Source organism: Aythya marila (genome assembly GCF_965140915.1).
Source record: "Aythya marila genome assembly, chromosome: 1".
Lineage (NCBI taxonomy): Eukaryota > Metazoa > Chordata > Aves > Anseriformes > Anatidae > Aythya > Aythya marila.
Window position 1 is genome coordinate 23,396,719 of NC_139042.1, and position 21,160 is coordinate 23,417,878.

Consider the following 21,160-nt stretch of genomic DNA (forward strand, 5'->3'; position numbering starts at 1 on the left):
AGATTAAATTCACCAGTGTTGGAAACGTTTTAATATTGAATTTGGTCAACAAACAATATCTCAAAGGTCCTTTCATGGTCTTTTATTTTTTTATTTTTATAAACCATAAACAGTTTTACAAATTTAAAATTCAATATGGTACTAATTTTCTCTTTCTGGTTAGGTAAAACGGCCAAGTTGGATATTACGTGCCTTATTTGTAGTAGAATTTTAATTTAATTTATGCTAAGTATAAAATAACCTACCTCCTTTGGAGGACACCAGCTGTTGCTGAAAATATTGACATTATGCATGCACCTGCAGTGAGATTTTCTTTCCAAAAAGATTATTGGTATTTTCTTTACAGTGAAGCTTACCAAGAGAAAAATTACTTAAATCTTTGGCTTTTAGAACTTGATGGTTGTACATTATAGATAATCTGCTACACCATCTGACACACAACGTTGTATTTAGACTTTTTTTAGAAGAAACTTTTTGTTCTGTGGAACGTGCTGACGAAATTGGACACTGGCATTTACACTCTGTGAAGCAGAAGGAAAAATTTTAACTACCAGTTTGTGAAGTGAGAGATGATTATATACCAGATACATTTTAAAGGCACATTTATTTGGATCATCCTTGTGCAGCCCACCACCTTAATTAAGACCAAGTATTTTGCACTTGATAATATCTTTCCGTGTGGTTGAACCTTTGTTCTCATTTCAAACATTTTATCTTCAACAATAGTAATAGCACTCCAGAGAACAAATGTCCAGGTCCCTCTTAGAGAGCTTCTGATAGGACAAGGGCGTCTGTGGTATTAATTTTTGAAATTATTAGAAGTAATTGAAAACTGTAATTACGTCAGACTGAATTTTTTATTACAGCCTTATTCATTGTGTATGTTGGGATAATGCAGATCAGAACGCTTTTGGCTGTGACAATTAGATCAAAATAAATCCTTTATTAAGAGTTTCTTTTAGTATAATCCTCTTAGGAAATAGGATAGATCTGATCTTCACATTTAATTGGTAAATGATACTCCTAACTGACACTGTCCTCTTCCTCCTTCCTGCAGCGTGCACACATGCTCATGGGTATTTCTGGGACACAAGACCATGTTACATGTACTGCACAAAGATTTAGCCAACTTATAAGTGAAACGTCTTTGATTCACTTTTCAGAATTAAATGCTATCACTACCAAAGCTAAGGAAGACTGAAAGTTCTTAATTTCATCCTTCCTTTGGCTCGCTCACTCTGTACTAGTAAGTTGTTATTGCTCAATTATCACTGGAGTGCAAACACTGAATCTTTATTGGATTCACTTATCACAGTAGCTGCAATTTAAAGTGAAATTTAAGAACTAAACATTACCAAGTTAATCTTCATGCCCTGTTTGAAAACTAGTGCGGCCTTTGTCTGGTCATCTGGTTGCTCATTGTCCATTTAGTTTTTGAAAAGTTGCCATTTCCACAGAGTACTGAGTTGTACATAAAGCCTGGTTAGTCTAAATTAAGATTTAAGCTCTTTAGGTATTTTTTTTATCATGGACTCTGTGTTTAATAGTGGCTTTTCATCTTATTCTTTAAATGCCTTATACAGTTTTCATGGTAATGTACTTAAGAGTACAGTGCTTGCTGTTGCTAAGAGTAAAGGGCAAATGGTTAAGAAGTTTAAACAATATTAGCCCTCCTTGAATGAATGATTATTTCTAAATAACAATACAATTTGATTCCTGCTCCAGCATATCAAAGGAAGAAGCTGTACCTACTACTTCTGAATAGAAGAGAATATTAAGTGAGGGAGGCATTTATGAAGATCTTTCTTTGCCTGCTTTATCTGATAAAATAGAAGAGTAAAAGCCAAACTAAGTTTACTAATGGACACATGAAGTGAATATCAGTTTGCAAAGCTCATGTGAAGGTGCTTTTGACGTTCTGATAACCTTTGTAAATATGGTTGTAGGCTACAGAAAGATCTCTTCAAGCACTTGCTAGTTTTCATATCCAAAGATGAAGTGTTCTGCTACCTGCTAGTAGGTGGGAGTACAGTTTGGGTGTCCAAGTCAAGTAATTGTACTTTGGACATATTAAAAAGTTTTTAATTTGCTACAACCTTTTTGCTGTTGTCTTAAAGATACAATTCACTTAGTCACCTATAAAAATATCTAATTAAAATTAATTCTCATGGATGTGCAGCATGGATTTTGTGGTATCTGTTTTTGCTAAAAAAAGGTTTGGCAACTCTGGGGACTAGAAACGAGCTATTTCTTTGGCAGGAGCCCCCTGCTGAAGTAAAAGCAGCATGCTGAACAGAAGTATCTTACAGGCCTAATGAGGTCTCTGAAGGTCAACTTGGACTGCGCTGATCCAATGCACAACTAAACCTGATTCACATCTATGTGGAAATTCTAGGAAATTCCAAGGAATATTTTTATTGTAAAGTTGGGGCAAGGTGTGTGGTAACAGACTTCAGAATGTGGTGGTGTGAAAACTACTTTTGATTAGCAGTTTTGCTGTTGACTGGGGGCTAGGAAGGAGGAAGAACCCATGGAAACTTTTCCTTCGTTTAAAAATACCTGTTTTTCAACAGTGCAAACTTACTGGGACTTAAGTCAAATAATTCTGTATTGCTTTATTAATTAACCTTCATAATCTGTGTGCTTGTTTTTCAGCAAACCTGATATGTCTCGGTTGAGGTTGGCTGCAGGGAGTGCTATTGTGAAGTTGGCACAAGAACCTTGTTACCATGAAATCATCACCTTAGAACAGTACCAGCTGTGTGCACTAGCCATAAATGTAAGGAAACTGGGTGTGATATGAGGGTTATCAAATATATATGTATATATGTTGTTTGTTGTGTATATTTCTGCTAATTTGATTTTATGCAAAGCCCTCAGATTTGGCACGAGTGTATTTTTGTCCTATGTAATCCTGGAAATCTAGTTTGGGTAAGAATTAAGTATTTTGGACATTGGTGACAACAGAGAACTTTGCTTCTTGATACTTGGGTAGAAATGCATTTGGAATGTGGAGGCCTGCAAAGGTAGTTGGCATCCTTTAAATAGCAGAAGAGGTAGGAGAGATTTTTCACTAGATATAGGGAGTTGTCATCCTGAACTTCTGCCTGTGAGCCCAAAGTAGCAGAAGGGAATTAACTTTCAAATTGTAAGTAGAGATGTAGAGATCCTCTGTGTTCCTGTCTTGTAAACTTTACAAATTCTGCAGAAATTGATTGGCCTTCTTATTTGCTTAACAAACTTTAGATTTTAAGCTATTTCAGGACAGGAATTCTGCCTTTACTTTTCCTTGAGACATCTAATGGATTATGAATACTTATTTGTAACTTTTCTAGATCTTCTTGATGTTTCCTGCAATTTTCTTTCTTTCTGCCAGACTGTCAAGTTCAGATCCTCAGATACAGAGTAACTGTAATGGTTTCCGTGAGTTTTGCATTTCTAGGTTGTACTATATTAATTTCTCACAGAGACTATCTGTGTATTTGTGTTTCAGAGGTTTGCATATGTACCTATGCATACATATGTGTTTATGCGTAGTAGTAAAATCCGTTTACTGATGGTAGACTCTTAAGATTTTAGAATAACAGATAATACTCCTACTTGACACAATCGAGTCTAGCCACACATTAGGACACTCAGATGACATCACAGCCAACTCTGGTATTCCATAACTTAATTTACAGCAAGTTTTCTTTAAATGGACATACAAGAAAGCAGATTAAATAAAAGTAAAGGCAAAATTTTAAGAGTTGTAATGACTGCACGGGTTCTACTGTGGTGCTGTGCAGGGTATTGCATTTTTTTTTTTTTTCTGAGAGAATGCTGTTCTCTATGTGGAATGATTGAAGTATAGAATACATGATTAAATGTTGTTGCTCCTTGCTATATTAAGGTTCTGGTGGTAAACAGAGACTTTATGATGATTAAATGCGTGTAGTTTCAGTCATTTTAAAATAAATTATGTATGCCATTGGCCAGACCTGTAACCTCACCAGCAGTTAAGTTTTGATTTGCAGAACAAATTTATATGTCAGCAAAGCTTCATATTGAAATAGAATAGAAAGTAATTGAGCATGGTGCTGAGTACTTCAGTATTTAACAGACCTTAAGATCCTATTTAAGATTTAATAAGATTTGCTGTTGAAAATGCCATTCTAATTATATTCAGAATAACACTTTTAGATTGCTTAAGTTGCGTTAAAAAAAAACTTGCTCGGTTGCCTTCAGCAACTGTTTGAGGGTGTTTTAGTTGTTCCAGCAAGTCTGTCAATTTTCAAGAATCAGGGTCATGTCTGAGGGGCAACATACAGCTTTGTAAATATGTATTTTTAAAAGTTAGATGGTATCCTTCTGATAAATTGTAATTAAGTTCGGAAAGTAGATAGGTAAGGGTTACGTATGGTTTGTAGTTGTAGACTAAGAAATGTAGAAATTATTGCATTTGGTCCTTTTTTCTCTCAGTGAACTAGTGTACTGAGGTGGTTTAAAGGTTATTTTTTATGTTAGGAGACAAATAAATAAAACTCGTACCAATTTATGTCTTGCAGTCAGGTCAGTAGCAATGAACTATGCGTTCCTTTGGCCTCTGAATCAGGGAGGACGTCTTTGTCAGCTTACCAACTATGCACACCTCTGTTCTAAGCTTTCCAAAGACGTTAGGTAATGTTAACAAGCAGAAGAGGGCTCTATGTTACTCTTCTGCTGGGGGTGGATTTGCTGTGAAGGCAAGTTTTATAGCCAGGCAGTAGATCACAAGTGTATCTTACAGATAAGGTTTGTAGTCTTGGGTCACTGCAGCTGCATTGGTCAGCTCTGGCTACAGAAGGCATTTCAGGGTTTCATAATGGGTAGAGGAAGACTATGGCTTCAAGCCCAGAGGAAAATGGGGCTTGATGAATTTCTTCTGGATTTCATTTTTGGTTAGGGTGATATGAAAGCTTTTTTTTTTTTTCTGTTGAAATCACGCTTTTCAATCCCATTTGCAAATTTGTCAGATTGAGTGTTACCAATGGCTAGGTTTTGTCGCTACTTTTCCTGTTGGCTGATAGCTGGAAACCTGAATTGTTTCTGGTTTCAAAACTGTCATTTAACTAAAATATGTATTTATTCCTGTTAATGCTCTTTATTCATATTTAGAGATAACAAATCTTTCCTCTTGACCTTATTTTGGCAGGGTACATAAGTCAAGCTGCTTAGGGAGTCTTGTTTACAGCACACTTTTCTCTACATTTCCTAGTAACTGTTTTCCACACCTGCTTCTGTTAACCCTTCTTGGCTTTGAATGGTGTCTTAAAGTATGTAGGTTATTTTTATACAGAGAATTTTAAAGTTCATAACTTTTCTGGAAATATGTTGCCTAATAGATCATAGGAGTACGTTTGCCCCCCTTTGTACTTTGTGTTCTTTGACAATTCTTAGTTACAGGTTATTCTTTTCCATGGTCAGTTGTGGTTCATAGGCTTCTACATTATAGTGGAAATGCTTGGTAATCTCTTAAGCATGTGACCTTTAATTTTGTTGAATTTTATTCTGTTTCTAATGTTACTGTCTTGATGGAAAATTTGTGAAATTGCAGTAATAAAATGAACACGATTACTGGCGACTGAACAGTGTTTCAGTGCAGATGTTCACCTTTGGCTCCACAAACCAAGTGGTCCCATTGTAAGCAATTTCATTAACTCTGTGCCACAGTACTGTGCCAAATTAATCCTTAGGTTCTGAGTGCCATATCTTTCTCTACAGCTTGAGCCTTAATTTTTCTTCTCACCTTCAGAGAAGCTTCAGTTGATTAATTCAATTTAAGTGTTCTGAATTGGTATAAAGAAACATTCCTACAGTTACTACATTTCTGTGGTGGCAGGGTCTGAACTTGATTTTGGCATATTTACCCAGTCTTCTGTTTTATTTCACAGCCTGTGTTACTTTTAGAAAGGTTTACTGTTTACTTTTTTGTTTTGTTTTTAATAGGATGAATGTTACCAAGTGAGACAAATATTTGCTCAGAAACTTCACAAAGGGCTTTCTAGACTACGGCTGCCACTAGAATATATGGCTATTTGTGCACTGTGTGCAAAAGATCCAGTGAAAGAGAGAAGAGCTCATGCTAGGCAGTGCCTTGTGAAGAACATAAATGTCAGAAGGGAGTATCTGAAGCAACATGCAGCAGTTAGTGGTAAGAGAATAGAAGTCACTTTTTGGTACAAGTGCTAGAGTCCACGGGTAAATGTTAATAGACTGTGAAAATATTATTTGTCTTCTGTTGTTTTTTTTTGTTTGTTTGTTTACACAGAGTGGCTGTAAACCTTTGGTAAGTTTCACTCAGGTATCAAAACTGAAAACAGAGTCCAGATTTTCTCTTGAGTTTTTAATAGGCTTGTCTGAGATCTCTCAATTTCTTTAAAAGCTGTGTAAATACTTATGCCTGTATTAAAAGTGCCTATATTAGAAGTGAAGCAGATTTTCAAAGGCAGATGTGTTCTGTTTGAACTTAATGGTTAATTATGTTGTAAGTGAAGTGGCAACGATTAATTTTTGGTAATTAATAATATGCAACCTTAATGACATTATAAATGCTGCACTGAATTGACGCTCTTTGAGCTGCTGTTCTGAGTAGCTTCTTATCTTGTCTTATGCTGGCAAAGGGCTATATTTGTAGGTACTTTAGGATGAGTTTTTGTAATTCTTTTCTTCCTAGTGACAACAGTCTGATCATAGGAATGCTTTTTAAGTTATTATGAACTGATGTGAGCTATTTTTCTTTTATAAAATCAGTCCTTGTCCCTTTTGACTTACTTGAAACTGCACACATACAATATGATAACACTGGTATATCAACATGTGATAACGGAGACCTTTATGAAGAGCTCAGGGCATTTTGAGTAAGAGTTTTTGAAAGTTTTATTTCTTTGGGGGATTACTGATGGTTCTTATCTTTGACATTTTTGAAATGATGTGGATTTTTTTCATCGTGTCTTAGGGTAGACCAAACCTGGTTTGTGAATCTGATCTCACATATGCTGTCAGATAACGGATTTCATTCTAGATTTATGAATCACAGACTTTGTATTAGCCATGTCAGTCTGTGTGTGCCTCAGTCCCCTTAGACTTAGATCAGAGAATAAGTCTGCAGAGAAATCCTTTTGTGTATTGTTAATTAGACTTCCAAAAAAAAAAAAAGAAAAAGCCAATACTTTTTCTCTCTGCTCAATAACAGGTAAAAAAGAAAAATCCATTCAGCAAAAGCCTTTAAATCATCCTAAGACTATTCCTCTTGAAAGCTGAAAAATCTTTTCAGTTACGTAGGAGGAAAATACAATAATTTTCATACAATGAAACATAATTGCTGATTTCTTAATTGTACTAAGATAGATACTGTGAGGTTACTATGAAAAAGTCTGTAGGAAAAATGAAGCAGAGCCTTGGCGTGAGTGGTTTTTAATTTAGTAGGACCTCGAAGTGTGCCTGACAGTTTCTTTTTCTTGCTGAAAAAGTTATCTTTAGTGATTCCATTGAATGGATTTCTACTGTTATCCATGAGGACTTTTAATTAGATATAGATTGCAGGAAGTTTTTTAGGGTTACAGTGTTAACTTTGTGACATTTAGATTTACCAGTCTGAGCTTTTAACAAATAAATAGTCTTGAACTGTTTATATCTTGCAAAATCATTACTGCAGTGTAGTACAGCTGAAGCCCAGGTAAGATAGAGTTGTGCGTGTGTGTGTTGCTCTTACTGTAATGACGCTAACACCTGCTTTTCAAGTACGTACAAAAAGCAAAGTATGAGAATCTTCTTTGATCAATGAAATTATTTTGGGGAATCTACAAACTGATGGTTTTGTGATGTGCTTTTTCCTGAAAACTCAAAGGTGATGAGGATATTATTGGACTTCGACATTTGTTGAAAAGATGGTAAATTTCTGTATACCTTGCCTAAGGAAAATTTCCTAAGGACAGGTACCAAGCAGTACAATGTCTCTTTCCTCCCTGCTGACAGGATGGCAGGAATTACACTGAGACCTCTAAGTTCTCTAAATGCTCTTCAGAGTGGGGGCTGCTCAAGAAGAGGCTTATTTTATTTAGTATCTACTACCAGTTCTACCTGTGTAGGGACTTGCCTAGGTTTCTGCTGTTGGGCTTTTACTTGCCAGTCAGTGAGTAGGAAAGTTACCAGAGTAAAACTTTATTATTTTTTTTAACAAGTTTCTTTTCCTAACTGCTCATAGATGTCTGTTGTGGATTTTGGTATGTTCTAGTTGCAAGAGCTTGTACTGTATGTCCATGATGCCATCCTGCCTTTCAGGTAGTGTCTTTCTTCATTAGAGATGAAGGAAGATTGTGTAATTACTATTTTTGTCAGGGTTTAAATACAATGTGTGTTAATACTTATTCATTTTCTCTTTTAAATATATTTGGTTCACTTTGTTTCCTGGACCCTGTTGAAACTATTGCTGTAGTTGTCTTAGAAAGTGTACAAGGCAGGAGGTCATTGAGGCTGGGTTCTTGGGCGCTTGATGAGACTTTTATTGAAGTTCAAAATTAACATAAATAATAGCAAAATGATTTGCCTGGAATATGTCTTAAGGTAAGCCAGTTTTGCTAGTGTTTTGAAATCATGATTATGTGTTATTTTCTTCTCCACCACTTCTTTATTTTTCTTATTTAGCTGCACAAAGCTGATGGATGAAATGCAGGACAGTGCATGAAGAAGTGAAGGATGTTTTTTAAAGTTAATAGTTGAACATCAGTTGGAACACATTAAAATTTTCTTTGAAAAGTACACTGGATTTCAATTACATAAACATAACCACCCAATTTCTGTGTATTTCAAGTTTTATTTTTCCTCGTACATCATGATGGCTTACATTCTGTCTAGTAATTACTCTTGTAATTTAACTGCATTGGCTGTGTAAAGGTGTATCCTTGGAACTTCGCAACACTATCTTCTGTGGGTCTTTGTAAATTTTGAATTCTTTCTTTGCTGTTATGACTGAATCCAAGTATTTTATGAAAGCTGTGAAGCAACCCTCATTATGCAGACCTTTGTAAATGGGAGAGAGTAAGAGTTTTTCTCGGCAATTATTTATTCGGTCTTGTGAGATCTACAATAATGATGTATTCTAATTTATGTGCACAGCAGTTTTCAAACACATCTCATGAAAACATATAATAGAGATAAAAAAAAATGTCAGTGTTTTAATGTATTTTAAAATAGATTTCAAATAGAATTGTATATAATGATTTACAGAAGTCTGGTCATCTTATTCACAACCTAATACAGGATAGTTAAAAGCTTACTAAAGGAAGGCTTTCCAGACTTTCCATGTCTTTCATGACCACTCACTTGCTCAAAAGTGTGGTTGGATATTTTCAAAAGCAGAGCCAGGAATTTCTTCCCTCGCTTCCTATGCACAGTGAAGCATTTATTCATAGGCATGTTTATACTGTGAATTTGCACTTGTCACTGGTACTCAAGATCAGATGCTTCTACTATAGTAATATACACAAAACACTAGCATGTCTTGCCTATTGCTCTGCTTGTTGCACAGGACACGGGTTTAATAACTTAGGTATATGGTATTTCCTCTAGTTCCTATCAGTCATTAGGCTGGAGAAGGTAGTGTAGGTCTTTTTTCATTTGTCTTTATGTTGTCGTTGTCCTGTGCGATATAACCTTTTCATTATGGTTTTCTACATCAAACTTGAGGCGCAGAAATTCACTCTTCATTGTGTTAGTTACGAATTTGTTACCTTATGGAACATGCATTTTGTGGTCATGACTCTAAGAGGTCCTTTGGCAACAGTCCCCCCACCTTTTTTTTTTTTTTTTTTTTTTTTTGACTCCCCTTAGGAGAATTGTCCATCTGACCGTTCTGATGTAGAAGACTTTTCTTCTGTTGTCCTTTTGTCCTTGCTTAGGACTATCTACCAGTCTCACAGGATGCTAGAAAAAGTTTTGAATGCTTTGAATGTCAAAATGTGGACTCAGTCCACAAATACTTTGTTGTGGTAGCTGCTACGATAGCTGTCAGGTTACCTTCTGTCTCTTCTCTGAACAGGTGAGGTAGGCTGTAGGTTTGGAAAACATTGTGGCTATTTGACTGCAAATCTTTATTTTCACTTGTTTTTTTGGAAAAAGTGCACTTCTTTCTATTTTCTTGACAGCAAGATGCTACACTGCAGTGTCCAAAGAAGGAATAATAGCTTACTCTGCAATTGTGCTGGTCTCAGATGTAGCAGTTAACATGGATTTTGTGATCAATCTTCTGTTTTTCTGAATACAGGATTTGAACCAAGGGGGGTAGAAGGAACTCTAGCTGTGTTCAAGATAGTTAAAAAATATCCAGCCCTGAGACATGTTTAAAATCTCAGTTTTTACATGCACAAAGCATCTACACATCAACAATCAGATGCATATTAACTGCAATGTTATGAAGAAATGATAGGGCCACATGTACCTACATTTTATCTTAATGTATGCTGACCTTAAATTTTGATCTTTTCTTTTGTAGTAGAAAATATTCAAGTAGTAGGAAAATGTATTTCTTGATACAGTCTTTTGATGCATCTTTATTTTGCTTTTCAGAGAAACTCTTGTCACTTCTGCCAGAGTATGTTGTTCCTTATACTATACATCTTCTAGCTCATGACCCAGATTATGTCAAAGTTCAAGACATTGAACAACTCAAGGACATTAAAGAGTAAGGCTACTTTTAATATTGTTATTTGAGAGGATTATAATAATTTAATTTTTAATTTTAGTAAAATTTTAATTTAAAGAGGTACACTGATACATTGTCCAGTATGTGTAACGATGGCAATTATTTCTGTAGAATATTGTTAGAAATGGAATATATGCTTTTTTAATGTTCTGCAATATTTTACAGAAGAACCTACGCTTTCTGCTCATCCTAACCTTTATTTCTTTCTTCTAATTAATTTATTTGCTGGAGTTGAAATTGCTTAAATCTGTAATACTAGTAAAACTATAGTAAGCAACTTTCTGAAATGTGATTTATTTTTTTTTTTATTTTTAAGGGTGGGAATTTTTTTGGCATATTCATTAGAAGTACTCCCTTTCTTCTTAGGTGTTTGTGGTTCATACTGGAAATATTGATGGCTAAAAATGAAAACAACAGTCACGCATTTATCAGAAAAATGGTAGAAAATATCAAACAGACAAAGGATGCTCAAGGACCAGATGATGCAAAAATGAATGAAGTAGGTGACACTTTATGACTGGAAACTGTATTTAGTTTTCGCCTGGTTCTGGAAATGAGTTGCTTTGTTTCTGTCTCCAGTAACCTTATTAAACACTACTTTTAGACAGAAGTGAACTAATATTTTTACTCTTTAAATCATCCAGACTTTATGCTTTATAATATTTCATTTGAAAAGTACAACAGAGTAAGCTTAGTGTAGGAAGAAAAACACACGCATGAGATGTCTCCAGTTTGTACTGCGTAGTGAATGTATCAAACCCTGGTCTTGTTTTTGAGGTTTTTGCATCATATAATACATACATTTGTTACTTCTCTGCTTTTCCCAAATAGATTTTTTTTTTTTTAGATTTGTCTTTGAACCATGGCATACATTATTTGTAAGTGTAGAAAGATCATGGAAGATAGCTTTCTTTAACTGCTGAGTGTGCAGTGCTTTTGTCTGCTGTTCCTACGTTGTAGTACCTGGCGATACACTGCTTAATATGGATGCTACTGTTAAATGCTTAAGATACTTGTTTTCAACTCTGAGCCCTTGTAGTTCTCTGCTTGGGTTTACCCGCAGCTCTGTGGAGAAGGAGTTGGAAAGTCCTAGTGGAGAGCAGGGTAACCATGAGGCAGCAATGTGCCCTTGTGGCCAAGAAGGCCATGGGATCCAGGGGTACATTGGAAGAGTGTTGCCAGCAGGTCAAGGGAGGTGATCCTCCCCCTCTGCTCAGCCCTGGTGAAGCCTCACCTGGAGAACTGTGTCCAGTTCTGGGCTCCCCAGTACAAGAGGGACGTGGAGCTACTGGAACAAGTTGAGGGGACTGGAGCATCTGTCATTTGAGGAGGGGCAGAGAGCTGGGCCTGTTTAGCTTGGAGAAGGGAAGACTGAGAGGGGATCTTATCAATGTGTATAAATATCTAAGGGGAGGGTGTCAAGAGGATGGAGCCAGAATCCTTTCAGTGATGCCCAGCAACAGGATAAGAGACATGGAGCACAAATTGAAACATGAAAGCTCCAACTGAATATGAGAAAACACTTTGTTACTGTGAGGGTGACAGAGCACTGGAACAGGTCACCCAGGGATGCTGTGGAGTCGCCTTCTCTGGAGATACTCAAAATCCACCTGGATGCCATTCTGTGCAATGTGTGTTAGGTGACCTGGCTTGGCAGAGAGGATTGGGCTAGATGATTTCCAGAGGTGCCTTCCAGCCTCAACTATTCTGTGATTCTGTGAAGACTTGCAATGAACTTATGATTATTATTATTAATTTTTTTTACAGAAACTCTACACAGTCTGTGATGTAGCAATGAATATCATTATGTCAAAGAGTACAACGTACAGTTTGGAATCCCCTAAAGACCCTGTACTTCCAGCACGATATTTTACTCAACCTGACAAGGTATACCTTGGAGTTTAATTTGTCTTGAGATAAATCTACTTACATCTTTGTTAGTTGTAACTTAAGAGCTCTGTAGATCTTGGCAACTTCAGATTTCTCCCTGTCTTAATTTAGTTGAAGATATGTGTATGTATGTTTTCGTAAGTATTTATATGTACATACACACACTGCTTTCTTTTTTCTTTTCTTTTCTTTTTTTTTTTTTTTTTTTTTTTTAGATGATGTTCAGGTTAAAATTTCAGAAGTATAAAAGATGTAAAGAAAATCTCTTTTAGTACTACCTCCGAAATGTATATATCTTATTCATTGACTTTGTTGTTGTTGCTTTTTCCCTTCTTTACAGAATTTCAGTAACACCAAAAATTATCTTCCTCCAGAAATGAAGTCATTTTTTACTCCTGGAAAGGTCTGTATATATACATGTACATATGCGTCTGTGTATATATATTATTATTAATAATGACAATTAAAAAAAGAATAACTGACCTGTACAGTTAAAAAAAAAAAAACAAAAAACAAAACCCAAAAACCTTCAAGTTGAGGTTAAATATTTTTTTTCTGCCTGAAGGTTTTATAAACCAAAAATAAACAAGAGAATGAGACAGATAGAAGGAAGACTGCTACTGTGTATGCAGTGGTGGTGGTAGTAGATAAAGCCTGAAGTCTTTTAAAACCAGAGAGAGACAAAAAAATGTCCAGTGTGAGTTTGAATGCCCCTGTGTATTCGAGTTCTTTCTGTATTCACTTATTGATTAATGTTAAACTGTGAACTTAAAGATATAAATTCTTAAACTGCATTTGGTTCTCCAAGGTTTCTTATTTTTGGAGAGAATATGCTGTTTTTTTCATACTTAGAGCAGAGTGAATCTCTTATAGCCGGACTTAATTTTATACTTTAATGAAAATAAAATCAGCACATCAGTGTTGTGTGTCTCTGAAAAAGGACCATTCAAAACTGCTATGATGTGCATGTCGAACAGCATGAGTTTTGGTGGTTTTGTTTGTTTATATTTGTGCTGTCACCAATTTGAGATATAGCTAGAATCTAATACCTAAATAGAAAATGGATCATCCCAGATATTGTGAAATCTGGGGAATGGTCTTAAATCATTCAACATTTTTGTATGCTGGTGTTTGGCGTAAAGGAGCATTGTCTTTAGGAGTAACTGAATCCTTTCAACTCTCTCAAAAGTTAGTATAAGCTAGAGGTATTTAGCACATCCGAAAGATAATCCACTTAAATAAATAACCTGAAGCTCATCACTGTCTGGAAATTTTGGCTCCTATTAAAAGCCTAATCGTTTTCAAATCTGTGCATGAAACCTCAGTCTTCTCCAGAATATTTGCTTCTGAGCCTCTCGTTTGTTTCCAGTTGAAGCTAGTGTGGTTTGCCATTACAGCTAAGCCAGTTTAATGGCTTGATGCTGAAATTGCTGTCCTACTGCTGTTTCTATTTTGCCAGTTCAGGTGCTTATCTAATCCAAATGGCAAGCTGGTTCAGGCAGCTACATCACCTGAAAGCAAACTGTACAAAAGGTGCTGAAATGGCTTACTGCAAGGTCAGGTGAGCACCCAATAAGAAGAGGACAGAGTTATAAGGGTTGAGAAAGTAATATTGGTTTTGGTGGCAGCTGGCTATTTGATTGCAGCTCTGTCTGTTTCCTTCTCTTGTCATAACTTTCAAATTTAAATGTTTATTGCATCATATTATAATTAAGATACTGTTCACAGAAAGTGAAATGTGTGAATAAGCATAGTACATGTTAACAATATCTAAATGTGTAGCTTAAAATAAAGGAAATATATTTTTGGTTTCAGCCCAAAGCAGCCAATGTTCTTGGAGCAGTTAACAAGCCTCTTTCGTCAGCAGGCAAGCAGTCTCAGTCCAAATCTTCACGAATGGAAACTGTAAGCAATGCCAGCAGCAGTTCAAATCCAAGCTCTCCAGGAAGGATCAAAGGGAGGTTGGTAGTCAACAAAGGGGCTTTGATATTTCAAGTATTTGTAATGGAAACTTTGAATATTTCTATAATGTTTTCTAAGTGGGAAACAGAATTATATTCTCTTATTTTGAAGTAAAGTTATAGTAGCACATTGTATAATGAAAACCATGAATTTGGCTTTCTAATCCCAGAAATAAAGTTGCTGTTAGAGAGAAGAGGAGGAAAAATGTTCAAGCATAATCACAGAAATAGAATCAAATCACATCCAGAGATGGTTGAAGGAGGGAAGGAGAGCCTCATACTTTTTTTTTTTTTTTTTTTCATATATATCACTTTTCTTTTTGATACATATATATACACATCTGCATATCCTAGGAACTTTGTAGCCTGCTGTAATGTTAATATGTCATAGACAGTGCGGACTGGTAGGCCAGTGTGGTGATTTAGCGTAACTTCCTCCTCTATAAACTTGTCCTACACTTTGCTGGAATTAGCAGATAAACATTTCTGGATTTTAGATTCTGCGATGTAAGGACTGAAGATACTGCAGTGTTAGAGAAGTTGTCTTCTAGTTAGCTATCTGTAAAATTTATATTTTATTTTGTGTCAGTTTTGTAAGTTATTAGTCAGTCTCTGTGTCTTATGTTTGTTTGTTAAACCATTAACAATTGTATAGTCCCCGCTATTCATATTTACTCACATTGATTGAAGACTGAGAGAAAGTTATGTTTGAATCTAAGACTAAAATCACTTGATTCTTCTGTGACTGTTTAATATGTAATGTTAGCATGAATGTAGTGCAGTGCTTTACAACAAGTACTTACAACTCAATGAAAAATCACACAGACTTATTTCTTACAAGTCACACAAGTTCATATGCAGAAATAGATTACTGCCTAAAGACAGATTAGAATCCAGCTTCTTCATATCCTGTGAAATTAATCTGAGACTCGTGCTGTTCTTCATCCAGTTTATTTAAAAAATGCTGCGCTTGCAGCCTAACCTATTCTGTCATCTTCATGGTCTCCCCAGCTCACCTAAGTTAAACTGATTGGTCGGGTTTCTCACATCTCTCAAGTACCTGAAACTGTAGACAGGGGCTTGGGGAGCAGAGTCCCTCCCACTGTAAGTAAAGAGCAAGATCAGGACCTCCTGATACAACTTAATAACTACAAGTCTATGGGGCCTGATGGTATGCATCCCAGGGTCTTGAGGGAATTGGCTGATGCAGTCACCAAGCCATTCTCCATCATATTTGAAAAATCATGGCAGTCAGGCGAAGTCCCTGGTGACTGGAAGAAAGGAATCATCACTCCCATTCTTGAAAAAGGTAGAAAGGAGGACCTGGGGAACTACAGACCAGTGAGCCTCACCTCTGTGCCTAGCAAAATCATGAAATGGGTTCTCCTGGATGCAGTGTTAAGGCACATGCAGGACAAGGAGGTGGTCTGAGACAGCAAGCATGGCTTCACTAAGGGCAAATTGTGCTTGACCAATCTGGTGACCTTCTATGGTGGAGTGACTGCATCAGTTGACAAGGGAAGACCGACCAGTGTTATCTACTTGGACTTCTGCAAGGCTTTTGACAAGGTCCCACATGACATCCTAATCTCTAAATTGGAAAGATACAGGTTTGAAGGGTGGGTCATTTGGTGGATAAGGAGTTGGCTTGAAGGTCACACCCAGAGAGTAGTTGTCAATGGTTCTATGTCCAGGTGGGGGCCGGTGACAAGCGGTGTCCCTTGGGGTTTGTCTTGGGGACTAGTGCTTTTCCATGTCTTCATCACGGAATTGTAGGGGTTGGAATGGACCTTGATTGATCATTGGGTCCAACCCCCAAAATGGCATAGATGACAGGATTGAGTGCACCCTCAGCAAGTTTGCAGATGACACCAAGCTGAATGGTGCAGTTGATAACAAAGAAGGGAGAGATGCCATTCAACAGCACCTGGACAGGCTGGAGAAGTGGGCCCACGTGAACTGGGTGAGGTTCAACAAGTCCAAGTGCAAGGTGCTGCACCTGGGTCGGAGCAATCCTGGACACAAGTACAGACTGGGAGAAGAACTCATTGGGAGCAGCCCTGTGGAGAGAGACTTTGGAGTTCTGGTGGATGAAAGGCTTGACATAAGCCAGCAGCGTGTGCTTGCAGCCCCAAAAGCCAACTACGTCCTGGGCTGCATCAACAGAGGCATGCCCAGCAGCAGGTGGAGCGAGGTGATTGTGCCCCTCTGCTCTGCCCTTGTGAGGCCCCACCTGGAGTGCTGTATCCAGGGCTGGGGCCCCCAGCACCAGAAGGACGTGGGGCTGTTAGAGCGGGTCCAGAGGAGGGCCACAGAGATGGTCAGATGTCTGTAGCACCTCTCCTATGGGGACAGGCTGAGAGAGCTGGGGATGTTCAGCATAAACAACAGAAGGTTCTGAGGAGACCTCATTGTGGCTTTTCAGTACTTAGATGTATCTTATAGAAAGGATGGAGAGGGACTCTTTACTCAAGTAGATAATGATAGGACAAGGGAGAATGGTCTTAAACTAAAAGAGGATAGATTTAGACTAGACTTTAGGAGGAAATTCTTCGGTGTAAGGGTAGCGAAGCACTGGCACAGGTTACCCAGAGAGGTTGTGGATGCACCATCCCTGGAGGTGTTCAAGGCCAGGCTGGATGGGGACTTGGCCAACCTGATCTAGTGGGTGGCATCCCACTAGGCTGGTTGGAACTAGGTGATCTTTAAGGTCCCTTCCATCCCAAGCCATTCTATGATTCAGTATGCATGGTATTTCCTATTTAATATGACTGAATGCATACACACAAGCTTACATCTGTTAAGGTGATGTATAAAAACTGCCGGAAGTTATTGCAATTTTTTTTACTTGTAGGTGTAAGAATGTCTTTCTCTGTCCAGGCAGTGCCCAGGACAGGGAGTTAAGAGCTTGTGTATCTGAATACCACTTGTCTTTTTAATGCGTAGCGTAGTTTCCATAAAAATATCTGCACTCTTAAAAGCAACTCTTTTTTTTCCTTTATTCCAGCCTCAGGGCAGATTAAAAAAAAAAAAAAAAAAAAAAAATTACTCTTGTGTTTTGTTACCTTATCTTGTATGTTACCTTTTATTTCTGGGTCTCAGTGTTTCATATATGCAGGAGTAACATTGTCCACGTTTACATATGTAGAAACTGAAATAGAAGTATAATTGCTTAATATGTGCTGCCATAAATAACAAAAGAAAGCTGAGGGATGAACTCTGTGAAATTTAAATTTGCTGTTCTGTTTCCTGGACCTCACCATAACAAAGTGTTCGCGTTTTAGTTAGTCTCTGGGGATCTTTGATTGGTATATGAATTTTATGGAAATGTATACAAATACACAGATCTCTTGTATCTCTATAAGGCTTTTCTGTATCAGAAAGCTCAGCTTTTTTTTTTCTTTTTTTTCTTTGAACTGAGAAAGATGATTGATTTGGCTTACGATTGACATCTTCGTCTTGAGACTTAGGTGCTCTATTTTGTGATATGTGATAACTGTAATACCCATAGTAAAAGGTTCTTTCTGCAAGATTTGATTCAAGAATAGATTTATTCTGAAGGTTGTTCTTAATACATATATATTTATTTATGTAATAATTGCCTGCTATACTATAATGATGAAGAGAACAAATGTTTTTTGATTCTAGGCTGGACAGTACTGAAATGGACCACAGTGAAAATGAAGACTTCACACTGACTTCGCCGTTACCAGGGAAGAAAACTGACAAAAGGGACGACTCTGATCTTGTAAGGGTGAGCTGTTTGGTTGCGTTACAGATGGTTAATTTTAAATCACCAGGACTTTAACAATTAATGTGCTGGTATTTTGTATGATTTAAGAAAACATGTTCTTCTAATCCAGATATTTTACATGAAACTGAGGTAATTTTGTAAACTACTGGAAAGTGTGCTGAGAGTTAGAGGTGAAAATGTAATGAAAAATGATTTCCAATTTGTCTGTTTTGCATGTGTACCATACATTACCTTTGCATCATATTGACCATTTTTGTAAGCTTTCAAGATTTCCAATTACAATTTGCAGGATATAGACAGGAACAGATAGAGTTAGGTTGATGAGAGTTAGTCCATGATTTGCCTCATGTTCAGGATTCATTGATGAAGTATTTGGGACATTGTTCAAGTTGATAGCTTGCTTGGGCTTCTGTTCCCCAGTATACTGTAGGTTTTTTGTGTGTGGTTGATGGTTAAAATGTAGCTGTGGAAGAATTAATTGGATTAACTTGAGAGTGATCGACTATAATTCTGGGGGAACACATTAACCTGTCTTAGATTTCAGATTGCCTTCTGAGGTTGTAAAATTCTGTTTCGTGTTTCATATATGATTTCTTTGCTTGATGCTAGCAAAGTGATAATACCTCAGTTGTAGCATTAATATATTACAATTCTCGCCTTTTTTGGTATTGCCCCATGACTGATGTTAAGGCATGTTCTCCTTTTCCAGCCAGCTGTGTTTTTCTTTCAACAGCTATAAGGAATAGCAACTGCCAGTTCTCTGGTTACCCTGAAAAGCAAGAGGGCATCGTGATTTGACACTGGATTTAGAAACTCGGAGAAGAGTTTTCTGAATAGCCATATGGATTCTGTTTTCTTGTGTATGACTTGTACTTGAAGGCAGGAAAAATGCTTGGTTCTGAGTGGCAGATATCACAAGTAGAAGTTGTAGCATGGTTTTATTGTATGATTTGTCATAGGCTTTAGGTCAGAGTAAGCCAGCTAACTGATAGTTATAGGCCTAATGCGTTTACTGAAATTATAGACAGGCTAAACATTTAGTCTCAAGCAATATTTACATGTGTTATATCAGAATACAGAAGAAAAACACCAAAGAAAAGTCATAATTCAAAGAACTGTTCAAATAAAAAGACTTTCATATGCCACTAGTAAACTTCATTTTTTGTTCCTCGTTAATTTTTGGCAGTCTGTAGTAATTGTAGTGATTTGGGATATGCATGAAAAACAATACAATCAACATCATATTTATTACAACTGTATTTTCTAAAATCTATTAAGGATATGCTATATCTGATGTCACTGCTATGTTTCATGTTGTGGGTTTTTTTGGTTTTTTTTTTTTGACTGTCTGGTATTTCTCTATTTTCCTGTTATGTCAGTCTGTTGTTTTTCTGGGTTGCTTGAAACATAGAAGGCTACTACCTAGTTAAAATATCCTGATCTTTTGCTTGTCTTGAAGTGCAGGTAACCGATTAAGCTGTAGTATCTTGTAGGAAACTGGCACGTACTGAAACCAGAAAAATAATAAATCTTTTGTCAATTAAAAAAAAAAGCCCTATCCTTAAGCACAGTATTTCATAGTATAACCTTGGAATTTGCTTTCTTACACTTTGCTTTCCTTTCAACTTTAAATTTTTCAGACCAATCTTGCCATCTAAATACATGCATTCTTTATAATAAACTTTAAATGATAAAACAGCAACTAATACGTGTAAGTTTTTAGTGAACTTATTTTGATTACAAAACTAGTTTAGTAATTTAATTCAGTTTTTCCCTAATCTGAGCAAGGCAATTGTTGAAAGCTCTCATTTTTTTGTTACAGATCAACAACTTTGTTTAAAAAAGAAAAAAAAAAATAGTTTCTGTTTTGATATGTTGCATCAGCTGAAAATCTGAAAGGTCTGAGAGTCCAAACGGCTGCTGACATGCAGTAGTTTAGAAGATACAGGGTGAATTCATAACTGGCAGAACTTAAGTGGTAAAGCAAATATAGTGCAGTATTTCACACTTCTGAGGGTATTTGCATCTCATTTTGAATATGTAAGCAAGCTGCTTAAGGTGATTCAGAATTCAGTTTTCTTTCTTTAGGGCTAGGCAGCAGACTATAACAAGTACTAACAGAGAAGCAGAATTTCCACTGGGGACCAGAAAGTCCAGGTTTTAAAGATGTCACTATTATTTAGGTTATTTGTCCAGATTATAGCATAGAATAATATACTAGTTCTAAAGCTTCAGAACATTTCACCTGAGGGAGAAACTTTGCTCTGAGACTCATAGATACAACGGTACTTACCTGGTAGAAGCAGCTGCAATGTGACAGATGGGCACTTTCACTGCAAAAGCAAACAGAACAGGGAATAACAATACCTGTGATCTAGATCAAGTTTTGTCACTGAAACCATGAACTGGCATAATATGCCATCATTGTTCAGACATTCTCCTTAACAGTTTCTTTAACAGTTCCTCTTCTGAAAGCTACTACCTAGGGTTCTACCTTTCTTCTCATGGTACATTTTGCTGAGCTGAACAAATGTTGAGTCTCAGTGCAACTGTGGTAGCAGAGCTTTGGCAACTATTACTAATTCTTGTGCTTTCCTCTACAATTACGAATCTAAATTGCCCACTGTCTTGTGTATTTAGTGCCTTGCCACTGCCAGCATGGGAGCTAGGCATAAGGACCCCACAACTCTAAACAGAGCTAAAGCTTCAAATTGTCCATTCCCATCCTATATATTATCTTTATATTTTCCTAGTGATAAAAATTAAGGTATGAATGTTTAAACCAATTGTGTTTGCCACAGTTGAGGATACAGATGAGGAAGACCTAATATACTT

The 21,160-nt window shown here is 36.7% G+C and overlaps 1 protein-coding gene across 1 annotated transcript in view; it reads left to right on the top strand.

Moving 5' to 3' along the window:
* PDS5B (PDS5 cohesin associated factor B) overlaps positions 1–21,160 on the top strand; it is a 110,816-nt gene that overhangs the window by 82,435 nt on the left and 7,221 nt on the right. The window contains exons 24-31 of the mRNA XM_082774552.1: positions 2,656–2,779; positions 5,968–6,172; positions 10,585–10,699; positions 11,087–11,219; positions 12,488–12,607; positions 12,951–13,013; positions 14,426–14,571; positions 18,220–18,325. Of these exons, the coding sequence (XP_082630678.1) occupies positions 2,656–2,779; positions 5,968–6,172; positions 10,585–10,699; positions 11,087–11,219; positions 12,488–12,607; positions 12,951–13,013; positions 14,426–14,571; positions 18,220–18,325 (1,012 nt within the window). The remainder of the gene's footprint in view (positions 1–2,655; positions 2,780–5,967; positions 6,173–10,584; positions 10,700–11,086; positions 11,220–12,487; positions 12,608–12,950; positions 13,014–14,425; positions 14,572–18,219; positions 18,326–21,160) is intronic.